This window comes from Plectropomus leopardus, chromosome 2 (assembly GCF_026936395.1).
Source record: "Plectropomus leopardus strain MGB_pleo_1.0 chromosome 2, ASM2693639v1, whole genome shotgun sequence".
In the NCBI taxonomy this organism is placed as follows: Eukaryota; Metazoa; Chordata; class Actinopteri; order Perciformes; family Serranidae; genus Plectropomus; species Plectropomus leopardus.
In genome coordinates this window covers 42,833,084-42,859,555 of record NC_142177.1, presented here as the reverse complement: position 1 = coordinate 42,859,555, position 26,472 = coordinate 42,833,084, and the positions used below count along the sequence as shown (strand labels likewise).

The window sequence follows — 26,472 nt, the reverse complement described above, 5'->3', positions numbered from 1 at the left end:
ATTTTGTGTTTTTCTATATTTACATTTTGTGATTTTGTGTTTCCGTTGGTCCTCCAGCAGGCGGCGGCAGAGCGGAAATAAAGAACCCAAAAGGAAACAGTAGAAGAAGCCGCTGCAGCACTTCCTGTCAGAGTGTCGGTGTCGGAGCGTTTCAGTTCGAGACTTTTGCACTGATTCACACAGTGTCTTTGTGTCTCAGTTTATTACCGTCTCACACAGTGTCTTTGTGTCTCAGTTTATTACCGTCTCACACAGTGTCTTTGTGTCTCAGTTTATTACCGTCTCACAGTGTCCCCGTGTCCTCCGGCTCCTCCGCAGAGATGGTAGGCAGCTGCTCTTTGACTCGCTCCCTCCTCAGCTCGTGTTTCTGTGGTTATATTAGTGTATTAATGTAAACGTAATAACAGTGATAATAATAATGATGACGATAATAACAATAATATGTCTTTGATGTGTTCCAACAGGCTAGAAATGCTGAGAAGGCCATGTAAGTACTCTGTATGTTCTCCTGCGTTCTCTCCTATGTTTTCCTGTGTTCTCTCCTGGTTCTCTCCTGTGTTCTCTCCTGGTTCTCTCCTGTGTTCTCTCCTGGTTCTCTCCTGTGTTCTCTCCTGCGTTCTCCTGGTTCTCTCCTGTGTTCTCTCCTGTGTTCTCTCCTATGTTTTCGTGTGTTCTCTCCTGGTTCTCTCCTGTGTTCTCTCCTGCGTTCTCCTGGTTCTCCTGCGTTCTCCTGGTTCTCTCCTGTGTTCTCTCCTGCGTTCTCTCCTATGTTTTCCTGTGTTCTCTCCTGGTTCTCTCCTGTATTCTCTCCTGGTTCTCTCCTGGTTCTCTCCTGTGTTCTCTCCTGTGTTCTCTCCTGCGCTCTCTCCTATGTTTTCCTGTGTTCTCTCCTGGTTCTCTCCTGTGTTCTCTCCTGCGTTCTCCTGGTTCTCTCCTGTGTTCCCTCCTGGTTCTCTCCTGTGTTTTCTCCTGTGTTTTCTCCTGTGTTTTCTCCTGTGTTCTCTCCTGTGTTCTCTCCTATGTTTTCCTGTGTTCTCTCCTGTGCTCTCTCTTGTGTTCTCTCCTGGTTCTCTCCTGGTTCTCTCCTGTGTTCTCTCCTATGTTTTCCTGAGTTCTCTCCTATGTTTTCCTGTGTTCTCTCCTGGTTCTCTCTTGTGTTCTCTCCTGGTTCTCTCCTATGTTTTCCTGTGTTCTCTCCTATGTTTTCCTGTGTTCTCTCCTGGTTCTCTCCTGTGTTCTCTTCTGTGTTCTCTCTTCCGTTCTCTCCTATGTTTTCCTGTGTTCTCACCTGGTTCTCTCCTGTGTTCTCTCCTGCGTTCTCCTGGTTCTCTCCTATGTTTTCCTGTGTTCTCTCCTGTGTTCTCTCCTATGTTTTCGTGTGTTCTCTCCTGGTTCTCTCCTGCGTTCTCCTGGTTCTCTCCTGTGTTCTCTCCTATGTTTTCCTGTGTTCTCTCCTGTGTTCTCCTGGTTCTCTCCTGTGTTCTCTCCTGGTTCTCTCCTGTGTTCTCTCCTATGTTTTCCTGTGTTCTCTCCTGTGTTCTCTCCTGCGTTCTCTCCTATGTTTTCCTGTGTTCTCTCCTGGTTCTCTCCTGTGTTCTCTTCTGTGTTCTCTCCTATGTTTTCCTGTGTTCTCGCCTGGTTCTCTCCTGTGTTCTCTCCTGCGTTCTCCTGGTTCTCTCCTATGTTTTCCTGTGTTCTCTCCTGGTTCTCTCCTGTGTTCTCTCCTATGTTTTCGTGTGTTCTCTCCTGGTTCTCTCCTGCGTTCTCCTGGTTCTCTCCTGTGTTCTCTCCTATGTTTTCCTGTGTTCTCTCCTGTGTTCTCTCCTGGTTCTGTCCTGTGTTCTCCTGGTTCTCTCCTGTGTTAACTGTGTCCCTCTGCTGTGTCTCCTAGGACGGCTCTGGCTCGGTTCAGACAGGCTCAGCTGGAGGAGGGCAAAGTTAAGGTCAGATTCTTCTTCACTTATTTCCTGTAAACCTTTTGTATAAAGTTTATTTTGTATTGATTTTCTTTCATCTGCTGATTTGGCGGTTTGAACACGGAATAAGAACGCTCTGTTAAAAACAGTGCACGTAAGACCGTCGGTGTCCGGCAGAGGAACCTGTGTGTAACAGGTAACGGTCAGGAGGTGAAGAAGAGCCTTCAGACCACTCACGGCCTCTTCATCCTGAGCTTCAGTCCCTCCATTCAGACCATCAGACACACACACTCATTCACCCTCCTTAATGCGGGGAGGAGGCGCGCACACACACACACTCACCCTCCTTAATGCGGGGAAGGAGGCGCACACACACTCATTCACCCTCCTTAATGCGGGGAAGGAGGCGCACACACACTCATTCACCCTCCTTAATGCGGGGAGGAGGCGCACACACACTCATTCACACTCCTTAATGCGGGGAAGGAGGCGCACACACACTCATTCACACTCCTTAATGCGGGGAGGAGGCGCGCACACACACTCATTCACCCTCCTTAATGCGGGGAGGAGGCGCGCACACACACTCACCCTCCTTAATGCGGGGAAGGAGGCGCACACACACTCATTCACCCTCCTTAATGCGGGGAAGGAGGCGCACACACACTCATTCACCCTCCTTAATGCGGGGAGGAGGCGCACACACACTCATTCACACTCCTTAATGCGGGGAAGGAGGCGCACACACACTCATTCACACTCCTTAATGCGGGGAGGAGGCGCACACACACTCATTCACCCTCCTTAATGCGGGGAAGGAGGCGCACACACACTCATTCACCCTCCTTAATGCGGGGAAGGAGGCGCATACACACTCATTCACACTCCTTAATGCGGGGAAGGAGGCGCACACACACTCATTCACACTCCTTAATGCGGGGAAGGAGGCGCACACACACTCATTCACACTCCTTAATGCGGGGAAGGAGGCGCACACACACTCATTCACACTCCTTAATGCGGGGAGGAGGCGCACACACACTCATTCACACTCCTTAATGCGGGGAGGAGGCGCACACACACTCATTCACACTCCTTAATGCGGGGAGGAGGCGCACACACACTCCGCACACACTTATGGATTTGTTCATTCGCGTCTTTTTCTCGAACCGTTGTTATTGCGGTGTGACGAGCACAGGAAGGACTATTGTGGCTTCGATGTCCTGCCTGTCCTCGTCCACGTAGTGCTGTTTGAGCTCTCTGTCCTTCTTTCTGCCGTCTGTCGTGTCTTTTTATGTCAACTACTATGCTGCAGCACAAATCACCTCACCTGTCTGTCCACCTGTCTGTTCACCTGTCTGTTCACCTGTCTGTTAACCTGTCTGACTCACCTGTCTGTCCACCTGTCTGTTCACCTGTCTGTTAACCTGTCTGACTCACCTGTCTGTCCACCTGTCTGTCCACCTGTCTGTTCACCTGTCTGTTCACCTGTCTGTTCACCTGTCTGTTAACCTGTCTGACTCACCTGTCTGTTCACCTGTCTGTTCACCTGTCTGACTCACCTGTCTGTTCACCTGTCTGTTCACCTGTCTGACTCACCTGTCTGTTCACCAGTCTGTTTACCTGTCCGTCCACCTGTCTGTCCACCTGTCTGTCAACCTGTCTGACTCACCCGTCTGTCCACATGTCTGTCCACCTGTCTGTTAACCTGTCTGACCCACCTGTCTGTCCACCTGTCTGACTCACCTGTCTGTCCACCTGTCTGACTCACCTGTCTGTCCACCTGTCTGTCCACCTGTCTGTTCACCTGTCTGACTCACCTGTCTGTCCACCTGTCTGTCCACCTGTCTGTCAACCTGTCTGACTCACCCGTCTGTTCACCTGTCTGTTTACCTGTCTGTTTACCTGTCTGTCCACCTGTCTGACTCACCTGTCTGTCCACCTGTCTGACTCACCTGTCTGACTCACCTGTCTGTCCACCTGTCTGTCCACCTGTCAGTTCACCTGTCTGACTCACCTGTCTGTCCACCTGTCTGTCCACCTGTCAGTTCACCTGTCTGACTCACCTGTCTGTCCACCTGTCTGTCAACCTGTCTGACTCACCCGTCTGTTCACCCGTCTGTTCACCTGTCTGTTTACCTGTCTGTTTACCTGTCTGTCCACCTGTCTGTCCACCTGTCTGACTCACCTGTCTGTCCACCTGTCTGCAGGAGAGGAGACCTTTCCTGGCGTCAGAGTGCAGTGAACTTCCTAAAGCTGAGAAATGGAGACGACAGGTGAGTTTAAGCTCCACCTCTTGTAGTCTCAGCTCCACCACGTCACCTGATGTCATGATGTCACATGATCTCATGTGACGTCTCAGAGCCCACACAGATTTTGTGCCGTTGTCTTTCGATGTAGAGAGACGTCTAACGGAGGGTCCGCTCTGGCCCCGTGGTTCCTCTGTATCCAGGTGTTGTTGTACCTCTGTGTCTCTGGCAGAGGTTTAAGCTCTGTGATTAGCTGTTTGTCAGTGAAATGCACCCTGGGAGTCGAAGTTGACTGTCTTATGTCTCTGTGTTTCAGATCATCAGTGAGATCTCAAAGAAAGTTGCTCAGATCCAGAACGGTGAGTACAGACCACAGATTACAGATCACAGATTACAGACTAGAAACCACAGATTAAAGATTATACCACAGATTACAGATTACATACCACAGATTACAGATTATATACCACAGACTACAGATTACATACCACAGATTACAGATTAGATACCACAGATTACAGATTACATACCGCAGATTACAGATCACAGATTACAGACTAGAAACCACAGATTAAAGATTATACCACAGATTACAGATTATATACCACAGATTACAGATTACATACCACAGATTACAGATCACAGATTACAGACTAGAAACCACAGATTACAGATCACAGATTACAGTTTACATACCACAGTTTACATACCACAGATTACAGATCACAGATTACATATTGTAGCAACAGCCACAAAAAATGTATACAAATAAAAGATTTTAGGTGTAAAACAAAAGTCAAAGTAAAAAACAAGACGGACAGAATCTGACCTGTCTGTCTCTCTGATGACCTGTCTGTCTGTCTCTCTGGTGACCTGTCTGTCTCTCTCTCTGATGACCTGTCTGTCTCTCTGATGACCTGTCTGTCTCTCTGGTGACCTGTCTGTCTCTCTGGTGACCTGTCTGCCTCTCTGGTGATCTGTCTGTCTCTCTGATGACCTGTCTGTCTCTCTGGTGACTTGTCTGTCTCTCTGATGACCTGTCTGTCTCTGGTGATCTGTCTGTCTCTCTGATGACCTGTCTGTCTCTGGTGATCTGTCTGTCTCTCTGATGACCTGTCTGTCTCTCTGATGACCTGTCTGTCTCTCTGATGACCTGTCTGTCTCTCTGGTGACTTGTCTGTCTCTCTGGTGACTTGTCTGTCTCTCTGATGACTTGTCTGTCTCTCTGATGACCTGTCTGTCTCTCTGATGACCTGTCTGTCTCTCTGCAGCGGGTCTGGGGGAGTTCAGGATTCGGGATCTGAACGATGAGATCAACAAGCTGCTGAGGGAGAAAGGTCACTGGGAGGTCAGGATCAGAGAGCTGGGAGGACCCGACTACGCCGTAAATATCACTCTCATTGATTAACCTATTATTGATCAGTGATCGGTCAGTGATCACCTCTAAGTGATCATCAGTTACTGATGATTTATTGATGATGTGATTGTGTGTGATTGATGAGTATTACAGGAGAGGCTGTGACCGTGAAGCGGTCTGGACCGAGGCGCTGAGGTCTGCAGGCGTCACTGAAGTGACATTAAATCTCACTCTTAAGTGTAATATTGTGATTTTACAACTGATACCAACAAAATAAAAAGGTATAGTCAAAATATATTCATGTTTTGAGGCAATTAGCTCTCAAAGTAAAACGATTTTAGCGACTGTTATCTCTGTTTCCAAGGAAATACACAGAGTCTGACTACTTCCTGGAGAGCCTGGAGAGTCACGTCAGTAGAGTCCTGTTTGAAATGAAACCTGTTTACTGCTCGGACCTCAGTAACGACCTGCACACACGTTTTCTAGTTCTGTCGAGTCCGCAGGCCGACTCGTGCTGATACTTTCTAGAGATCATTTCCCAAAAATAATAAATACATCAGATATAAACACAGAAATGCTCAGCTGCTCTACTCCACACTACTCTACTCTACTCTACACTCTACTCTACTCTACACTACACTACTCCACACTACTCTACTCTACTCTACACTCTACACTACTCCACACTACTCTACTCTACTCTACACTACACTACTCCACACTACTCTACTCTACTCTACACTACACTACTCCACACTACTCTACTCTACTCTACACTCTACTCTACTCTACACTACACTACTCCACACTACTCTACTCTACTCTACACTACACTACTCCACACTACTCTACTCTACTCTACACTCTACACTGCTCTACTCACACTCTACTCTACTCTACACTACACTACACTACACTACCCTACTCTACACTACTCTACTCTACTCTACTCTACTCTACTCTACTCTACACAATACACTACTCTACTCTACACAATACACTACTCTACTCTACTCTACTCTACTCTACTCTACTCTACACTATACACCACTCCCACATTCTACCACTCTACTCTACACACTACTCTACTCTACTCTACTCTACACTATACACTACTCTGCTCTACTCTACACTACTCTGCTCTACTCTACACTACTCTGCTCTACTCTACACTATAAACTTCACTACTCTACTCTACAGTACTTTACTTCACTCTACACTACTCTACACTACACTACTCTACACTATACTCTACACTACACTACTCTACACTACACTACTCTACTCTACAGTATACTCTACACTACTCACACTACTCTACACTACACTACTCTACTCTACAGTACTTTACTTCACTCTACTCTACTATACTCTACACTATACACTACACTACTCTACTCTACACTACACTACTCTACTCTACACTATACTCTACACCATACACCACACCACACACCACCACACCACCCCACACCACCCCACTCTACACTCTACTCCACCCACACCACACCACTCCACACCACTCTACACTCTACTCTACCCACACCACACCACTCCACACCACCCACCCCACACCACACCACTCCACACCACTCCCACTCCACTCTACACCCACACTGCTCTACTCACACTCTCACTCTACCCACACCACACCACACCACTACCCCACTCTACACCACTCTCCACTCTACTCACTCTACTACCCACACAATACACTACTCTACTCTACTCTACTCTACTCTACTCTACTCTACACTATACACTACTCTACTCTACATTCTACACTACTCTACTCTACTCTACACACTACTCTACTCTACTCTACTCTACACTATACACTACTCTGCTCTACTCTACACTACTCTGCTCTACTCTACACTACTCTGCTCTACTCTACACTATAAACTTCACTACTCTACTCTACAGTACTTTACTTCACTCTACTCTACTATACTCTACACTATACTCTACACTACTCTACTCTACACTACACTACTCTACACTATACTCTACACTATACTCTACACTACACTACTCTACTCTACAGTATACTCTACACTACTCACACTACTCTACACTACACTACTCTACTCTACAGTACTTTACTTCACTCTACTCTACTATACTCTACACTATACTCTACACTACACTACTCTACTCTACACTACACTACTCTACTCTACACTATACTCTACACTACTCTACACTATACACTACACTACTCTACACTACTCACACTACTCTACACTACTCTACTCTACACTATACTCTACACTACTCTACACTACACTACTCTACACTACACTATTCTACTCTACAGTTCTTTACTCCACTCTACTCTACACTAATATACTCTACACTATACACTTCACTACTCTACACTACTTTGCTGTACACTACTCTACTCTACACTATTCTACTCTACAGTACTTTACTCCACTCTACTCTACACTATACACTTCACTACTTGACAGTACTCTACTCTACACTACTTTGCTCTACACTACTCTACACTAATATACTCTATACTAGTCTACTCTACTCTATACTAATACACTACTCTACTCTATTCTACATTAATATACTCTACACTACTCTACACTAATATACTCTACACTACTCTACTCTACACTAATATACTCTACACTACTCTACTCTAAACTAATCTACTCTACACTCCTCGCCTTTGGTATTGGGTACTTTTCTGGGGGTTGTATTCCATTAGAAGATAGCACCGCCTCAATGTAGCTGGTCGTCATAGCGACGCCGTGGGACACTCCCACTTTCGGGGAAGCCCCATTTTTCAGTGCGCACCACTAAACATGTGACATTGATAAAGTGTGACAGCGCGCGGTCAATAACAGAGTTACTGTGAGACAGACTGCACTAATACCCGCCGCTAACGTGTCCTCTCTGTCTCTGTCCTTCTGTCGGACGATGAGGAGTTCAGGTCAATTCGGAAATGTAGGCATCTGAGCGCAGCGCCGCTTCACGCACAAACGGCCGCAGCAGGAAAAACACGGAAGTTAAATAGTGGAGACGGATGTTCAGAGATGGAAAGTAATGAGAGAATAAATACAACATTACATATTACTTCTATTTTTTAGTATTTCAGGAGCCTTTATGTGCTGAAAATATATATTCTGTGACACAAGAGTCAGCATTTTTAGAGCTCCCCTGAACGCCTCAGGACACACACACACGCACACACACATATATATTCACACACGCACACACACATATATATTCACACACGCACACACACATATATATTCACACACACACACACACATACTATCTCTCTCTCACACACACACACACACACACACACACACACACACACACACACACACACACACTCTCTGGATACACCTGTCGGACAGTAAGCTGAGGAACTGCGGCTGCTGCGATAACTTTGCTGTTGAGTGTTCTGCGTGCAGCGTATTGATGACGCAGTGATGTTTCTCTCTGACCAATCAGTGGTCTGCAGTGTCACCTTTTAGTACCTCTTAGTACCCAGTGGGCTGTCTCTGGAACCAGGAGAGCAGGTACTAAAGAAGTGGTACCAGGTACCAAAAAAAGTAGAGTAGGTACCATGTAGTGGAGAAGGGCCATTAGCCTACATTTCCCATCATGCCTCGATTTAGACCGGGTTTTAGTGTGCCCATAAGTTTGCTGTTATCTGGTCTTTCTGTCGTGTTTCGAACGTGTCTGTGCAGAACGATTCATGACGCCTTTGTGTTTGTAGTTCACATTGATGAGTTATTGGTGAGTCACTGATGATGTCATTGATGAGTTATTGATGAGTCATTAATGAGCTATTGATGATGTGATTGGTGAGTCATTGATGAGTTATTGATGATGTGATTGTGTTATTGATGATGCGATTGATGAGTCATTGATGAGTTATTGATGATGTTATGATGTTATTGATGAGTCATTGATGATGTGATTTAGATATTGGTGAGGTACGTATGTGCCCCTGCACCAGCTGTGCATGCAGCCTGTTGCTATCGCTCCTGCTCGTTTTCCTACTTTTAAACTATTTAAAGGCAATTTCCCCTCTGGGATCAATGAAGTATTTCTGATTCTGATTCTGAATGAATTATTGGTGAGTTATTGATGATGTGATCTCTCCCCTCAGCGCGTCGGTCCGAAGATGTTGGATCACGAGGGGAAGGAGGTTCCGGGGAATCGAGGGTATAAATACTTCGGAGCAGCCAGAGATCTTCCAGGGGTCAGAGAGCTGTTTGAGAAGGAGCGTAAGTTAACTCCGTCTTTACTGTCTCACATCGAACCTCTAGCACTGTGCTGTCAGCTGATTGGTCCTTTTTGATCATGTGACCCCCAGCTGCCCCGGCGCTGAGGAAGACGAGGGCGGAGCTGATGAAGGAGGTAGACGCAGAGTATTACGGCTACAGAGACGAAGACGACGGCGTGCTGCTGCCTCTGGAGACGCAGTACGAGAAACAAGGTCAGATTATTTAATCATGAAACAGTCAGATTATTTGAGTATGAAACAGTCAGATTATCTGAGTATGAAACAGTCAGATTATTTGAGTATGAAACAGTCAGATTATTTGAGTATGAAACATTATTTTATCAAAAAACAGTCAGAATAAATTACTCTGTGTGTGTGTGTGTGTGTGTGTGTGTGTGTGTGTGTGTGTGTGTGTGTGTGCGCGTGCGTGTAGCAGTGTTAGAGGCGGTGCAGAGGTGGAGGACAGAGAAGGAGTCTCTTCTGTCCGGAGACAAACAGGAGGACGAGGAGGACGAGGACATCTACACTGTTCACCCCGAGGAGGTGACCTGTCCCCTTAACACTCACCTGACTGCCTCTCACCTGTCTGTCTCTTACCTGTCTGACTCACCTGTCTGACTCACCTGTCTGTCTTTCATCTGTGTGACTCACCTGTCTGTCTCTTACCTGTCTGACTCACCTGTCTGTCTTTCATCTGTGTGACCCACATGTCTGTCTCACCTGTCTCTTACCTGTCTTGTCTCTTACCTGTCTGACTCACCTGTCTGTCTTTCATCTGTGTGACTCACCTGTCTGTCTCTTACCTGTCTGACTCACCTGTCTGTCTTTCATCTGTGTGACTCACCTGTCTGTCTCACCTGTCTTGTCTCTTACCTGTCTGACTCACCTGTCTGTCTTTCATCTGTGTGACTCACCTGTCTGTCTCACCTGTCTGTCTCTTACCTGTCTGAATCACCTGTCTGTCTTCCATCTGTGTGACTCACCTGTCTGTCTCACCTGTCTGTCTCTTACCTGTCTGACTCACCTGTCTGTCTTTCATCTGTGTGACTCACCTGTCTGTCTCTTACCTGTCTGACTCACCTGTCTGTCTTTCATCTGTGTGACTCACCTGTCTGTCTCTTACCTGTCTGACTCACCTGTCTGTCTCACCTCTCTGTCTCTTACCTGTCTGTCTCACCTCTCTGTCTCTTACCTGTCTGACTCACCTGTCTGACTCACCTGTCTGTCTTTCATCTGTGTGACTCACCTGTCTGTCTCTTACCTGTCTGACTCACCTGTCTGTCTCACCTCTCTGTCTCTTACCTGTCTGTATCACCTCTCTGTCTCTTACCTGTCTGACTCACCTGTCTGTCTTTCATCTGTGTGACTCACCTGTCTGTCTCTTACCTGTCTGACTCACCTGTCTGTCTCACCTCTCTGTCTCTTACCTGTCTGTCTCACCTCTCTGTCTCTTACCTGTCTGACTCACCTGTCTGTCTTTCATCTGTGTGACTCACCTGTCTGTCTCTTACCTGTCTGACTCACCTGTCTGTCTCACCTCTCTGTCTCTTACCTGTCTGTCTCACCTCTCTGTCTCTTACCTGTCTGACTCACCTGTCTGACTCACCTGTCTGTCTTTCATCAGTGTGACTCACCTGTCTGTCTCTTACCTGTCTGACTCACCTGTCTGTCTTTCATCTGTGTGACCCACATGTCTGTCTCACCTGTCTGTCTCTTACCTGTCTTGTCTCTTACCTGTCTGACTCACCTGTCTGTCTTTCATCTGTGTGACTCACCTGTCTGTCTCTTACCTGTCTGACTCACCTGTCTGTCTTTCATCTGTGTGACTCACCTGTCTGTCTCACCTGTCTGTCTCTTACCTGTCTGAATCACCTGTCTGTCTTCCATCTGTGTGACTCACCTGTCTGTCTCTTACCTGTCTGACTCACCTGTCTGTCTTTCATCTGTGTGACTCACCTGTCTGTCTCTTACCTGTCTGACTCACCTGTCTGTCTTTCATCTGTGTGACTCACCTGTCTGTCTCTTACCTGTCTGACTCACCTGTCTGTCTCACCTCTCTGTCTCTTACCTGTCTGTCTCACCTCTCTGTCTCTTACCTGTCTGACTCACCTGTCTGTCTCACCTCTCTGTCTCTTACCTGTCTGACTCACCTGTCTGTCTCACCTCTCTGTCTCTTACCTGTCTGACTCACCTGTCTGTCTCACCTCTCTGTCTCTTACCTGTCTGACTCACCTGTCTGTCTCACCTCTCTGTCTCTTACCTGTCTGACTCACCTGTCTGTCTCACCTCTCTGTCTCTTACCTGTCTGACTCACCTGTCTGTCTCACCTCTCTGTCTCTTACCTGTCTGTCTCACCTCTCTGTCTCTTACCTGTCTGACTCACCTGTCTGTCTCACCTGTCTGTCTCTTCCCTGTCTTGTCTCTTACCTGTCTGACTCACCTGTCTGTCTTTCATCTGTGTGACTCACCTGTCTGTCTCTTACCTGTCTGAATCACCTGTCTGTCTTTCATCTGTGTGACTCACGTCTGTCTGACCTGTCTGTCTCTTACCTGTCTGTCTCACCTCTCTGTCTCTTACCTGTCTGACTCACCTGTCTGTCTCACCTCTCTGTCTCTTACCTGTCTGTCTCACCTGTCTGTCTCAATTGTTTGATGTCTGAGTGTCTCTGATGTGTGTTTGTTTTGTGTATGGTTTCAGGGTGAGGACGAGGATAGCAGGGAGGAGACGGAGGGAGAGGAGGGCGGAGTCACCTTCATTGCACACGTACCTGTCCCCTCCCAGAGACAAGTGAGACACACACACACACACACACACACACACACACACACACACATACATACATACATACACACACACACACACACACACACACACACACACACACACACACACACAAACACACTCATTCAGGTCTGTCTACACATGTGAGGACCCTCACTACAACACCACATTACCTGACCCGTCCTCACAGCGCTCCGTCTGACCTGTCTCACCTCTTGGTCCTGTCTGTCTACGCCCTGTCTCACCTGTCTGTCTCAGGTGGAGGAGGCTCTGGTCAGGAGGAAGAAGATGGAGTTGTTACAGCGATACGCCAGCGAGAGTCTTCAGGCTCAGAGTCAGGCGGCCAGGACTCTGCTGGGACTCTGACCTGTCCCCCCTGCCTGGGACCTGTCCCCCCTGCCTGGGACCTGTCCCACCTGTGTTGATGTAAATATGGCTCCTTTTTGTACTGGACGTGTTTCTTATTAAAGTGTCTTCAGCCCAGTTTGGTGTCCTCGTTGTCTTTGGTTTGTCCTGCAGGTTTACGAAATCAGAGGACGTCCAGTTCAGCTGGAGTTGTATTTGTTTTGAAGACAGTGAGACATGTTTCTTGGCATCTCAGGAGACACTGTCCCTGTCTCTGAGGCGTCCTCCTCACGGTGTCTCTCTCGGTGACCTTGTCAGAGTCTGTCCTCCTCACTGTGTCTCTCAGTCAGGCAGCTGATTGGTTGATTGGTGGCGACACTCTGCAGCATGTGATTGGCTGATTATCGGCTGAATGCTGCACGTGATGTCATGTGAGGAGAAAACTGCAGTCAGATGCGTTCAATCAGTGTGTGTGTGTGAGTGTGTGTGTGTGAGTGTCTGTGTATGTCTTTGTGTGTGTGTGTGTGTCCATGTGTGTGTTGTGGACGTATGTCGTCCTGAGTGACGTGTCCTTTTGAGGAACCTGTGTCCTCCTGAAGGGCTGGACTTGTCTTCAAACAGGACACAGACGGACAGCAGCAGACGCTGAAGGTGTCCTTCGTGTTTCGGTCGTGTTGCAGGTTTGGAAGACGTGTCTTCTTTGAAATCACGAAAAAAAAAGCTGAAATGAAAATTGCCAAAATTTTTTCCTTAATGAATGCACTAGTTTAAAAAAACTACCAAAAATTCTGAGGAGAAAAGATTTGCCAAAAACATTTTTTAAAATCGTCTAAAACGGAACATAGAATGAAAAAATGGCCAAAATGTTTTCTCCAAAGATTCCGGAAACTTTTAAAGGAAAAAACACCCAAAATCATCACATTGTTTTAAGAAATACGTCACCAAAATCTTACATAAAAAACAATTGTCAGCAATCTTTGCTTAAAAAAAAGATCACCAAAACATTTCAAGAAAAAAATCCCCAAATTTTTGAAGATAAAATGATCACCAAAATTAGAAAAAAGCCTCCCAAACCCACGACCCATTTTCTTTAAAAATCACCCCAAAATTTTACAGACAAAAAGACAAATTTTTATTTCTTTTTTTTACACGACCGAAGTTTGACCTGGTAACCGTGTGGACGGTCCCGGAGGACAGGACGTCACTGCTGTGACGTGGACTGGTCCTGGAGGACAGGACGTCCCTGCTGAGACGTGGACTGATCTCTTGGTGTCGGTCTCAGAGCGGTCTTGGTGTTTCTGGATTTTGTTGATCTCGATTTTAGTCTGCAGGTCGAGTCTGAACCTGATGAACTCGGTTCTGTGACGCTTGGTGTCCGTCTCTGTGTCCGTCTCTGTGTCTCCACAGACAGACAAACTGTCACTGTGTGTGAGACTCCACCCCTGGATGATGTCACAGCTCTGTCAGTATAAGACAGCAGCAGACGGCCGTCTCCAGCAGACACACACGGACAGACTGACACGCAAACAGGGTCATGTGGTGTCGAGGCTTCCTGCAGCAGACGGTCCGGACCATGACGACCAGCAGACAGGTCAGTGTGTGTGTGTGTGTGTGTGTGTGTGTGTGTGTGTGTGTGTGCGCATGCATATGTGTCATCGTCCACGTTTTAAGGTCTTGGACATGTGTCCTCCTGAGAGACAGTCCAGCTGCTCGTCATCTTTAAATTTCTGCAAAGTGTGACAGAAGGTCCAAACTGGACTGAGACATGTTAGCGGCTCACAGACGGACAGCGGTGGACGCTGAAGGTGTCCATGTTTCAGTCCTGCTGCTTCAGTGAGAGACAGAAACATGACAAAGTGTCCTCTGTGCGTCACAGCGCTGGGACAGATGCCTAATGGTAAATGGACTGTACTTGTTTAGCTCTTTTTTAGTCTTACTGACCACTCAAAGCACTTTCACACAGCATGTCACGTTCACACATTCACACACACATTCACACACTGGTGACTGAGGCTGCCGTACAAGATGCCACCTGCTGCTCAGTAACTGTTCACACACACTCACACTCCGATGATGCAGCTTCGGGAGCAATTTGGGGTTCAGTATCTTGCCCAAGGATACTTTGACTTGTAGACTGGAGGAGCCGGGGATCAAACCGCTGACCTTCCAATTAGAGGACGACCCGCTCTACCTCTGAGCCACAGCTGCCCACCACAGATGTCCAACACATGAAGACAGTGCCGCAGAAACCGGCCTGTCCTTCCATAAACTTCATCAGGAATCTTCTGGGGACACCAGAGACTTCAGGTCAAAGGTTCTTCTCTCAGTTTTCTCTGGACGTGAGACAGAACAGTGTCTCCTAGTGCAGAGACACTTTGATGACAGCAGCACCCGCCCATAACACCCTCCGATATCACCTGCCCATAACACCTGCCGATATCACCCGCCCATAACATCTGCCGATATCACCCGCCCATAACACCCTCCGATATCACCCGCCCATAACACCCTCCGATATCACCCGCCCATAACACCCTCCGATATCACCCGCCCATAACACCCTCCGATATCACCCGCCCATAACATCTGCCGATATCACCCGCCCATAACACCCTCCGATATCACCTGCCCATAACACCCTCCGATATCACCTGCCCATAACATCTGCCGATATCACCCGCCCATAACACCCGCCATCTCCCAGCATACAACAGGGGTCGCTCATTTTCACTGAGGGCCACACCAAAAGTCATACGTTGATGCTAAATGTACAATGACATTGAGAGGACATGTCCTACAGTCAGAGGACACTGTGAGGACATGTCCTTGAGTCTGTCAGTCCAGCGTTGTCCTGTAATCTGAAATGTCCTTGAACTGAACTGAAGCTGAAATCTGAGTTTTGTTTTTATTTAAAAGACGAAAGTTAAGTGTCTTTTTTGATCCGCCTGCTGTCCTCTGTCTGTCCCCGTCAGGCGGGCGTCCTCTTCGATGTGGACGGCGTCCTGCTCCGCGGCGGATCTGTGATTCCGGCCGCTCGACGAGCTTTCAGGAAGCTTCTCGACCGAAACAACAACTTCCTGTTTCCTGTTGTGTTTGTCACCAATGCAGGAAGTTGTCAGAGACATCAGAAGGCCCAGCAGCTGTCCCGCCTCCTGGAGGTCCAGGTAGGACGGACGCCGGCGAGGACGACCAATCACACACACACGGACTGATGACGCTGTGATTGGACGATCACGTCCATGTGACCCCCCTCTCTCTCTCTATAGATCTCCCCGGAGCAGGTGGTTCTTTCCCACAGTCCTTTGCAAATGTTGAAGAGTTTTCATGATAAATGTGTCCTGGTGTCAGGACAGGGACCGCTGATGGACATCGCCAACACGTATCCTTCACCGCAGCCGCTGAGGGTCATGGGTAACGAACTGTTAGAGAGAAGAAAGAGCTCGGTCCGACGGACTCAGACTGCTCATGAGCACAGTTTATTATCGCTGTTTACCAACAACATTTACCAAAAACATTTACTAATGTTTACCAACAACGTTTACCAACAACGTTTACTAATGTTTACCAACAAAGTTTACCAACAACGTTTACCAACAGCGTTTACTAATGTTTACCAACAACGTTTACCAACGTTTACCAACAACATTTACTAATGTTTACCAAAAACGTTCACCAACAACGTTTACTAATGTTTACCAACAGCGTTTACCAACAACGTTTACCAACAACGTTTACTAATGTTTACCAACAACATTTACTAATGTTTACCAACAACGTTTACCAACAACGTTTACTAATGTTTACCAAAAACGTTTACTAATGTTTACCAACAACGTTTATCAACGTTTACCAACGTTTACTAATGTTTTACCAACGTTTACCAACAACGTTTACTAATGTTTTACCAACAGCGTTTACCAACAACGTTTACTAATGTTTTACCAACAACGTTTATCAACAATGTTTATTAATGTTTACCAACAACATTTACTTATGTTTACCAACAACGTTTACCAACAATGTTTACTAATGTTTACCAACAATGTTTACTAATGTTTACCAACATTTACTAATGTTTACCAACAACATTTACGAACAACATCTACTTATGTTTACCAACAACGTCTACTAATGTTTACAACAATGTTTACCAACAACATTTACTAATGTTTACCAAAAACATTTACTAATGTTTACCAAAAACATTTACTAATGTTTACCAACAATATTTACTAATGTTAACCCACAATGTTTACCAACAACATTTACTAATGTTTACCAAAAACATTTACTAATGTTTACCAACAACGTTTACTAATGTTCACCAACAGCGTTTACCAAAAATGTTTACCAACGTTTACCAATAACGGGTTTACTAACAACTTTTACCTACATTTATCTCCACCTTTTACCAACAATGTTTGCCAACACTATTTACTAATGTTTACCAACAATGTTTACCAACATTTACTAATGTTTACAACAACATTTACTAATGATTACCAACAGCGTTTACCAACAACATTTACTAATGTTTACCAACAGTGTTTACCAACATTTACTGTTTACCAAAAACGTTTACCAACATTTACCAATGTTTACCAACAACATTTACTAATGTTTACCAACATCTACTTATGTTTACCAACAACATTTACTAATGTTTACCAACAACATTTACTAATGTTTACCAACAACATTTACTAATGTTTACCAACAACATTTACTAATGTTTACCAACAACATTTACTAATATTTACCAACAACATTTACTAATGTTTACCAACAACATTTACTAATGTTTACCAACATTTATGTTGGTTTACCACATTAAATGTTTACCACATTTACTTATGCTTACCAACATTTACTAATGTTTACCAACAACATTTACTAATGTTTACCAACAACATTTACTAATGTTTACCAACAACATTTACTAATGTTTACCAACATTTACTAATGTTTACCAACAACATTTACTAATGTTTACCAACAACATTTACTAATGTTTACCAAAAACGTTTACTAATGTTTACCAAAAACATTTACTAATGTTTACCAACAATATTTACTAATGTTAACCCACAATGTTTACCAACAACATTTACTAATGTTTACCAAAAACATTTACTAATGTTTACCAACAACGTTTACTAATGTTCACCAACAGCGTTTACCAAAAATGTTTACCAACGTTTACCAATAACGGGTTTACTAACTTTTACCTACATTTATCTCCACCATTTACCAACAATGTTTGCCAACACTGTTTACTAATGTTTACCAACAATGTTTACCAACAATGTCGAGTAATGTTTACCAACAACATTTACTAATGTTTACTAACAACGTTTACTAATGTTCACCAACAGCGTTTACCAAAAATGTTTACCAACGTTTACCAATAACAGGTTTACTAACAACTTTTACCTACATTTATCTCCACCTTTTACCAACAATGTTTGCCAACACTGTTTACTAATGTTTACCAACAATGTTTACCAACGTTTACTAATGTTTACCAACAACATTTACCAACATTTACTAATGTTTACAACAACATTTACTAATGATTACCAACAGCATTTACCAACAACATTTACTAATGTTTACCAACAACGTTTACCAACAACGTTTACCAATGTTTACCAACAATGTTTAACAACAACATTTACTAATGTTTACCAACAACATTTACTAATGTTTACCAACAACATTTACTAATGTTTACCAACAGCGTTTACCAACATTTACTAATATTTACCAACAAGATTTACTTATGTTTACCAACAACATTTACTAATGTTTACCAACAATATTTACTTGTTTACCAACAACATTTACTAATGTTTACCAACAATGTTTACTAATGTTAACCAACAATGTTTACCAACAACATTTACTTATGTTTACCAACAACATTTACTAATGTTTACCAACAACGTTTACTAATGTTCACCAACAGCGTCTACCAAAATGTTTACCAGCGTTTACCAATAACGGGTTTACTAACAACTTTTACCTACATTTATCTCCACCTTTTACCAACAATGTTTACCAACAACGTTTACCAATGTTTACCAACGTTTACCAACAACGTTTACCAATGTTTACCAACAACGTTTACCAACGCCCTTTACCAACAAAGTTTACCAATGTTTACCAACAACGTTTACTAATGTTTACCAACAATGTTTACCAACGCCCTTTACCAACGTTTACCAAAAATGTTTTACCAATAACGTGTTTACCAACAACTTTTACCTACATTTACCTACGTCTTTTACAACAATATTTAATATTATCACAGTTTATCAGTTTAATATTATCACAGTTTATTATCAGTTTAATATTATCACAGTTTATTATCAGTTTAATATTATCACAGTTTATTATCAGTTTAATATTATCACAGTTTATTATCAGTTTATTATTATCACAGTTTATTATCAGTTTATTATTATCACAGTTTAATGTTATTGCGGTTTATAAAGATGAGCTGGAATCATTAACCCTTAATGGTCCTGCTCGGCTGTTTTCAGAGCTCATTTTGAGTTTGTGTATCTGAATGTGAGATGTGTTGGCGTGCGCTCTCTCTGACTGAGCTATCTATACCTGTCGGTTTTCTGATCAGTCGTCCAGCAGGTGTCGCTCTGTCTGTAAACAGGAAGTCAGGCTGCAGACAGAGCGCTCTGTGTCTGAAAACAGGAAGTGCGGGTTAGAGCACTTCAGGCTTTTACTTTAAATTTTGCTCTTTGTTTTTTCATGAAAGGCCATCTCTATGAGATCTGTTCAAAACCATCGATGTTTTGTCAAGTCTGGATACAGCCGTGGGGGTGGGGCCTCGTTCATTCCTGTGAGAGCTGCTCGTTGTTGCATGAAGCAGAGAAAACTCTTTTTCCGGGTTTAGAAAAGTGTAAAATACCCGGATCTACTGGCCCATAGAGCAGCGTGGAAGTGATTAACGACCGTCCCTGAGCCGAGCACGGCCGAGCGCTGCCACCGAACAGTTAACTTCTGCCGGCGGAGCAACTGACTCCTGGATCAGCGCCTTGGCTAGCTTGAATGGCGGCCTCACTCTTTTAGACTTTCCGAATGTTACTGAACAGGACGGTTTACATCCAGACGGGGATAGAAGACATTTCGGGGGTTTTGATGCTTACAAAAAATCATTTACTGATTTACGGATGTCTCTTTCCCCATGTTAGTCAACGGGATAAGTTTTTCCGGGCCAGTGTCGTCACGTGACCGACTCAAATGCTGTAATTCCACTTACATTTAGCATCAATGCATGGCGCACTTCCTGTTGGCTTGTTCAAAACAGATACACTGATTTTTGTTCTTCAAGCCACAACGACCAAAAAAATGCAAAGGAAAACATTTTGCATTTTGTTTTTTGTAAAGAGGACTTTAAAGAGTTAATAAAGTGTATAAAAGCTCCATGAGTTACTGACGACGACTCCCAGATTATGAAACGCTGAGACTCTTCTTCATCTGTAATCAGAGAGGCAGCTGCTGGCTCAGTGTAGCGCCCCCCACAGGACCAACAGGGAACCGCTCACAACACAAACGTGTCCGTCACAAGAATCAGCAGAACTTGAAACAAACGAGTCCGAGTGAAAAAAGAGCCGAGAGTAATCGAGTCGAAGTGATTCTCCAGGGGAATATTTTGAGTCACTACAGAACAGAGCGGGTAACCAGGAAACAGTCACACAGTCTGTGTGTGTGTGTGTGTGTGTGAGGGCTGATCATGTGACCCATGGCGAGTGTTTGAGTCCTGACTGTGTGGTCGTCAGATTGGGTTTTCAGAAGGTGGTCAGCGTGGAGCAGCTCAGAGAACATCACCCCCTGCTGGACATGGTGGAGCACAACAGGAGACCGGCACTTCCTGTGAGCAGCTGAGACGCCTCTGACCTCACCTGGCAGCCAGCTGAGGTCACCTGAGTGACGTCATCGGCTCCTCTAACAGTGTTTTGTGTGTTTCAGGTGGCTCCTCTGCAGACGCTGCCCGCCATCGAAGGTACACACACTTACTGAAGGTGTCAGCTTCTCAACTACATGCCGGTGATGTCATTCTGATGATGTAACACTGATGATGTCACACTGATGATGTCAGTATATTTTCACTGACTGTAAATAAAGTTTACTGAACGTATATAAAATCAGACGTGAAAAGATTTCAAAGAAACACGAGAGATAAAACTTTTTATTTTTTAATCTGAAGAATAAAGAAGTCTACGGGGTCTTATCTTGTTACGTCATCTCTCCGACTTCCTGTGCTGCCGTAGCGATCATCCTGTTTGGAGAGCCAATCAGATGGGAGACCAACCTGCAGCTGCTGATCGACGTGCTGCTGACCAACGGGAGTCCGGGCAGCATGTACGACCCTCAGGCAGCGGACCAGCTGCCCGTGCTCGCCTGCAACGTTGACCTGACGTGGATGGCTGAGGCGCCGTCACCAAGGTAACCAACATGCCAGGAAGTGGAACCTTTTAGCTGCAGTCTGACCCCTCCGTCCTGCCGTAGGTTCAGTCTGACCCCTGTGTGCTGCCGTAGGTTCAGTCTGACCCCTGTGTGCTGCCGTAGGTTCGGTCTGACCCCTGTGTGCTGCCGTAGGTTGGTCTGACCCCTGTGTGCTGCCGTAGGTTCGGTCTGACCCCTGTGTGCTGCCGTAGGTTGGTCTGACCCCTGTGTGCTGCTGCCGTAGGTTGGTCTGACCCCTCTGTGCTGCCGTAGGTTGGTCTGACCCCTCTGTGCTGCCGTAGGTTCGGTCTGACCCCTGTGTGCTGCCGTAGGTTCGGTCTGACCCCTGTGTGCTGCCGTAGGTTCGGTCTGACCCCTCCGTGCTGCCGTAGGCTCGGTCTGATCCCTCCGTGCTGCCGTAGGTTCGGTCTGACCCCTGTGTGCTGCCATAGGTTGGTCTGACCCCTCCGTGCTGCCGTAGGTTGGTCTGACCCCTGTGTGCTGCCGTAGGTTCGGTCTGACCCCTCCGTGCTGCCGTAGGTTGGTCTGACCCCTGTGTGCTGCCGTAGGTTCGGTCTGACCCCTCCGTGCTGCCGTAGGTTCGGTCTGACCCCTGTGTGCTGCCGTAGGTTCGGTCTGACCCCTGTGTGCTGCCGTAGGTTCGGTCTGACCCCTGTGTGCTGCCGTAGGTTCGGTCTGACCCCTGTGTGCTGCCGTAGGTTCGGTCTGACCCCTGTGTGCTGCCGTAGGTTCGGTCTGACCCCTGTGTGCTGCCGTCGGTTCGGTCTGACCCTGTGTGCTGCCGTGGGTTCGGTCTGACCCTGTGTGCTGCCGTAGGTTCGGTCTGACCCCTGTGTGCTGCCGTAGGTTCGGTCTGACCCCTGTGTGCTGCCGTAGGTTCGGTCTGACCCCTGTGTGCTGCCGTAGGTTCGGTCATGGGATGTTCCTGCTGTGTCTGGAGTCGGTCTACAGGAAGCTGACGGGCCGGGAGCTGCAGTATCGGGCGCTGCTGGGAAAACCTGGCCTGCTGACCTACCAGTACGCCGAACGGCAGCTGAGACGGCAGAACCATGACCACAAGCTGACCACCATCTACGCCATCGGGTAACCACACCCCCTATAACAGCGTCCAGCAGACGGGCGGATCCATCGGTTTGTGTGATAGCTGCGGTCTGAAATGTCTGACGTGACGGCAGCTTTTCTAAAAACGTTGTTTTTGAGACATTCTTTAAACATCAGAGTTTTTATTATTTTAAAGGCACATTTACTGCGGATCATGATGTGATGGACGTCATGCTGCAAAGCATTCTGGAGGTTCCCGCTTCTGCTGAGGCGCAGATCTGGTTCAGGCGGTGGAGGTTCAAACAGCTGATATTTTAATCCGCCAAAAACAAACACAGAAGAAGTCCAGCAACAGCGCAGCGTTCAGAGAGCAGCTTAAGAAGCAAAAAGCTGCTCTGAAAAACAAAATGGCAATAAAAACAAACAAATTTAACAAGCGTTTTTAACCAGGTGCTTTCATTCGCCATCTGTGCAGCGAGCGCCAACACACACTCAGAGCGATGTGTTTAAACTCAGGACAACATCTTTGTCCGGTTTCTGACACGCTGATGAACGTTGGCTGTAAACGTGGAGGCGATTCTGAGTGTTTTTTAATCATTCGTTTCATCTGTGGCGTGGAGGAGCTCGCGGTGGCTTCGTCACAGTGAAACGTGTTTTTACTGAACTCCCCTGTGACAGTGAATGCACCAACACGTCTGCACACGTTACTGAGGCTGAATGATCGTGTCACAGCTGTTACCCATGATGCCACACCACGCCTCTTTGTCAACTCAACAGTGATGCAATTATAATGATAATAATAATAATAATAATAATGCTGATAATCATTTTAATGAGGATAATAATCATAATAATAATAATAATAATAATTTTAAGAATAATAATACCTTTTCATTATTGAGCCCTTTTCAAGAAACTCAAAGACACTTTACAGAAGTCAAAAGATCCTAAAATAGAATACAATTAAAATAGACAATAAAATACGAACAGCACGATGTCAATCACGCGTTAAACGAGCAGTCAGTTAACCAGTTAATGACCGCTGTGAAGAGAGGTCACTCTGTCAGTGTGTGACAGCAGCAGCATGAACAGAGAGGCTGAGCGGATCAATATGCTGCCTGCAGTTTTAGTTGCAGTAAAGTTGTGGTTATTAGGCGAAATTGGAAGGTCAGAGGTCACGGGGATCGGCTGAATTCGTGTGAATTGCTGTGATCACAACATGCTGAAATCCTGGAGCGACTGATCTACACTGTTGCTAACCAAATGTTATTCTTGTTGCCTAGCGACAACCTGATGACAGATATCTACGGTGCTAACCTGTACAACCACTACCTGGGTCAGCAGTCCGCCGCCGTGACGACCGCCGCCAAGCTTGTTGCCCGGGGAACAGGGAGTCAGGTGACAGTGACGGCGGAGGAGGGGGAGTGTGGCGCCGCTCAGTGTCGCTCCATCCTGGTACGTTCACAGCTGCTGTTTCTGTTTAACACTTTCACACCCTCATCAGTGCTCTGCGCTGCACTCAGACGCCTCTCACAGTATTTAACCCTTTAACACCCTGAGCACACTGCCGTAGTTTCTTTCACACACGTGGTAAGAAGGCGACGAGCCACTTAGTAAGAAATGATCCTCAAACAAATGAGTAGAGTTAGAAAATGATTAAATAAACTAAGAAAATATCCAGCTGGAGGTAAAACTGCATTTATATGATCATAGTCTTTTTCTTTTCTTTTTAAAAGTTATTTTCTGGTAATTTTCTCGAACTTTTGCAGACTTCTGGGTTTACTTCTTTCGTTGCTCATCACCTTCTTAACTTTCCTTTGGTGAGAAATCCAGACACTTTGGTCAGGTTCTAAAGGGTTAACTTTGAGCTCAGAGTTCATATTTAGGATCTGGATTCACTGTAACGTCACACTGACGTCACACTGACAGGTGTCTGTAACTCTACCTGTCCACAGGTGTCTGTAACTCTACCTGTCCACAGGTGTCCACAGGTGTCTGTAACTCTACCTGTCCACAGGTGTCTGTAACTCTACCTGTCCACAGGTGTCTGTAACTCTACCTGTCCACAGGTGTCCACAGGTGTCTGTAACTCTACCTGTCCACAGGTGTCCACAGGTGTCTATAACTCTACCTGTCCACAGGTGTCCACAGGTGTCTGCAACTCTACCTGTCCACAGGTGTTCACAGGTGTCTTTAACTCTGCCTGTCCACAGGTGTCCACAGGTGTCTGTAACTCTACCTGTCCACAGGTGTCCATAGGTGTCTTTAACTCTACCTGTCCACAGGTGTGCACAGGTGTCTATAACCCTGGCTGCCCGTTTCCTAGTGACCAGAGCAGCGCGATCTCGGAGGCGGTGTTCCTCGATCACAGAGACCTGGAGCCAGAGCGCCACCTGATGGAGCCACATCACGTGGTGGAGGACGTGGAGGCCGCTGTCGACCTGCTGATGCAGCATGAGAGCGCCGACCTTTGACCCCTGACCTCCAGCTGACCCCTGACCTCTGACAACATCTTTGAGCACCTGAGTGTGCAGACATTAACCCTTTAACTCAGGCATGTCAAACCGGTCCACAGGGGGGCCGGTGTGGCTGCAGGTTTTGTTTCCAACCAAGTAGCAGCACACCAGACTTGACTCATTTAATCAACTGATCTCCGTCTTCAGACAGTTGATTGGTCAAACTGTGTGCTCTTGGTTGGTTGGCACAAAAACCTGCAGCCACACCGGCCCCCCTGTGGACCAGTTTGACATGCCTGCTTTAACTCTTCTTTGTTGGTGGTCTATTTTCTGCGTTAAACATCTGAATTTTTTATCTTTTCCTGAAATAATAAAAGCTGAAGCAGAGACGCTCTGCGGCTCCTTCATGTGATTTTTTCAGACAATTTCAGATGATTTAAGATTTCAGATGATTTTTAGATTTCAGATAATTTCAGATGATTTAAGATTTCAGATGATTTAGGTTTTCAGATTATTTCAGATGATTTAAGATTACAGATTATTTCAGATGATTTTTAGATTTCAGATAATTTCAGATGATTTAAGATTTCAGATGATTTAGGTTTTCAGATTATTTCAGATGATTTAAGATTACAGATTATTTCAGATGATTTTTAGATTTCAGATAATTTCAGATGATTTAGGTTTTCAGATTATTTCAGATGATTTAAGATTACAGATTATTTCAGATTTCAGATGATTTAAGATTACAGATTATTTCAGATGATTTTAGATTTCAGATTATTTAAGATGATTTAAGATTTCAGATGATTTAGGTTTTCAGATTATTTCAGATGATTTAAGATTACAGATTATTTCAGATGATTTAAGATTACAGATTATTTCAGATGATTTAGGTTTTCAGATTATTTCAGATGATTTAAGATTACAGATTATTTCAGATGATTTTTAGATTTCAGATAATTTCAGATGATTTCAGATTACAGATGATTTAGGTTTTCAGATTATTTCAGATGATTTAAGATTTCAGATGATTTAGGTTTTCAGATTATTTCAGATGATTTAAGATTACAGATTATTTCAGATGATTTAGGTTTTCAGATTATTTCAGATGATTTAAGATTACAGATTATTTCAGATTTCAGATGATTTAAGATTACAGATTATTTCAGATGATTTTAGATTTCAGATTATTTAAGATGATTTAAGATTTCAGATGATTTAGGTTTTCAGATTATTTCAGATGATTTAAGATTTCAGATGTTTTCAGATAATTTCAGATGATTTAAGATTTCAGATGATTTTTAGATAATTTTAGATTTCAGATGATTTTTAGATTTCAGATTATTTCAGATCATTTCAGACTATTTCAGATAATTTCAGATGTTTTCAGATGATTTCAGGTTCTCAGCTCAGCGTTCAGCTCACAGACACGTTCACTGACATATTTCTCACATGTATGTATTTACTCAGTCATTATTTTACCTTAGTAAACATATCAAACATAAATATTTGTATTTTTTTTGTATTTTTTTAATGAAATTAAGGTATTATTTTAAGTTTATAAACATATCAAAT

General features: G+C 45.0%; 2 protein-coding genes across 2 annotated transcripts; both read left to right on the top strand.

Moving 5' to 3' along the window:
- Nucleotides 1–103: 103 nt before the first annotated feature.
- Nucleotides 104–13,048, top strand: isy1 (ISY1 spliceosome associated protein). Its single transcript, XM_088071244.1, has 12 exons — nt 104–174; nt 211–323; nt 465–487; nt 1,892–1,943; nt 4,127–4,192; nt 4,482–4,524; nt 5,437–5,549; nt 9,667–9,784; nt 9,874–9,996; nt 10,217–10,326; nt 12,482–12,571; nt 12,824–13,048. The coding sequence occupies exons 2-12, from the start codon at nt 321–323 to the stop codon at nt 12,929–12,931; spliced, it is 849 nt and encodes a 282-aa protein (XP_087927370.1). The 5' UTR covers nt 104–174; nt 211–320; the 3' UTR covers nt 12,932–13,048.
- Nucleotides 13,049–14,094: 1,046 nt separating this feature from the next.
- Nucleotides 14,095–25,009, top strand: LOC121937899 (haloacid dehalogenase-like hydrolase domain-containing 5). The gene is made up of 9 exons (XM_088071240.1): nt 14,095–14,501; nt 15,883–16,074; nt 16,177–16,289; nt 20,710–20,803; nt 20,900–20,933; nt 21,202–21,376; nt 22,304–22,480; nt 23,722–23,893; nt 24,724–25,009. Exons 1-9 carry the CDS (start codon nt 14,445–14,447, stop codon nt 24,910–24,912), a joined length of 1,203 nt encoding a protein of 400 aa, XP_087927366.1. The 5' UTR covers nt 14,095–14,444; the 3' UTR covers nt 24,913–25,009.
- The last annotated feature ends 1,463 nt before the right edge of the window (nt 25,010–26,472 follow it).

What these genes read in the sequence shown, in the direction of transcription:
- isy1 (XM_088071244.1), top strand. An exon ending in CTGAGAAATGGAGACGACAG is followed by an intron (nt 4,193 to 4,481) that starts GTGAGTTTAAGC and finishes TCTGTGTTTCAG; the next exon opens with ATCATCAGTGAGATCTCAAA. An exon ending in GACGCAGTACGAGAAACAAG is followed by an intron (nt 9,997 to 10,216) that starts GTCAGATTATTT and finishes GCGTGCGTGTAG; the next exon opens with CAGTGTTAGAGGCGGTGCAG.
- LOC121937899 (XM_088071240.1), top strand. Translation starts at nt 14,445, where the DNA reads ATGTGGTGTCGAGGCTTCCTGCAGCAGACGGTCCGGACCATGACGACC. An exon ending in GCTGAGGCGCCGTCACCAAG is followed by an intron (nt 21,377 to 22,303) that starts GTAACCAACATG and finishes GTGCTGCCGTAG; the next exon opens with GTTCGGTCATGGGATGTTCC. An exon ending in CTCAGTGTCGCTCCATCCTG is followed by an intron (nt 23,894 to 24,723) that starts GTACGTTCACAG and finishes ACCTGTCCACAG; the next exon opens with GTGTGCACAGGTGTCTATAA.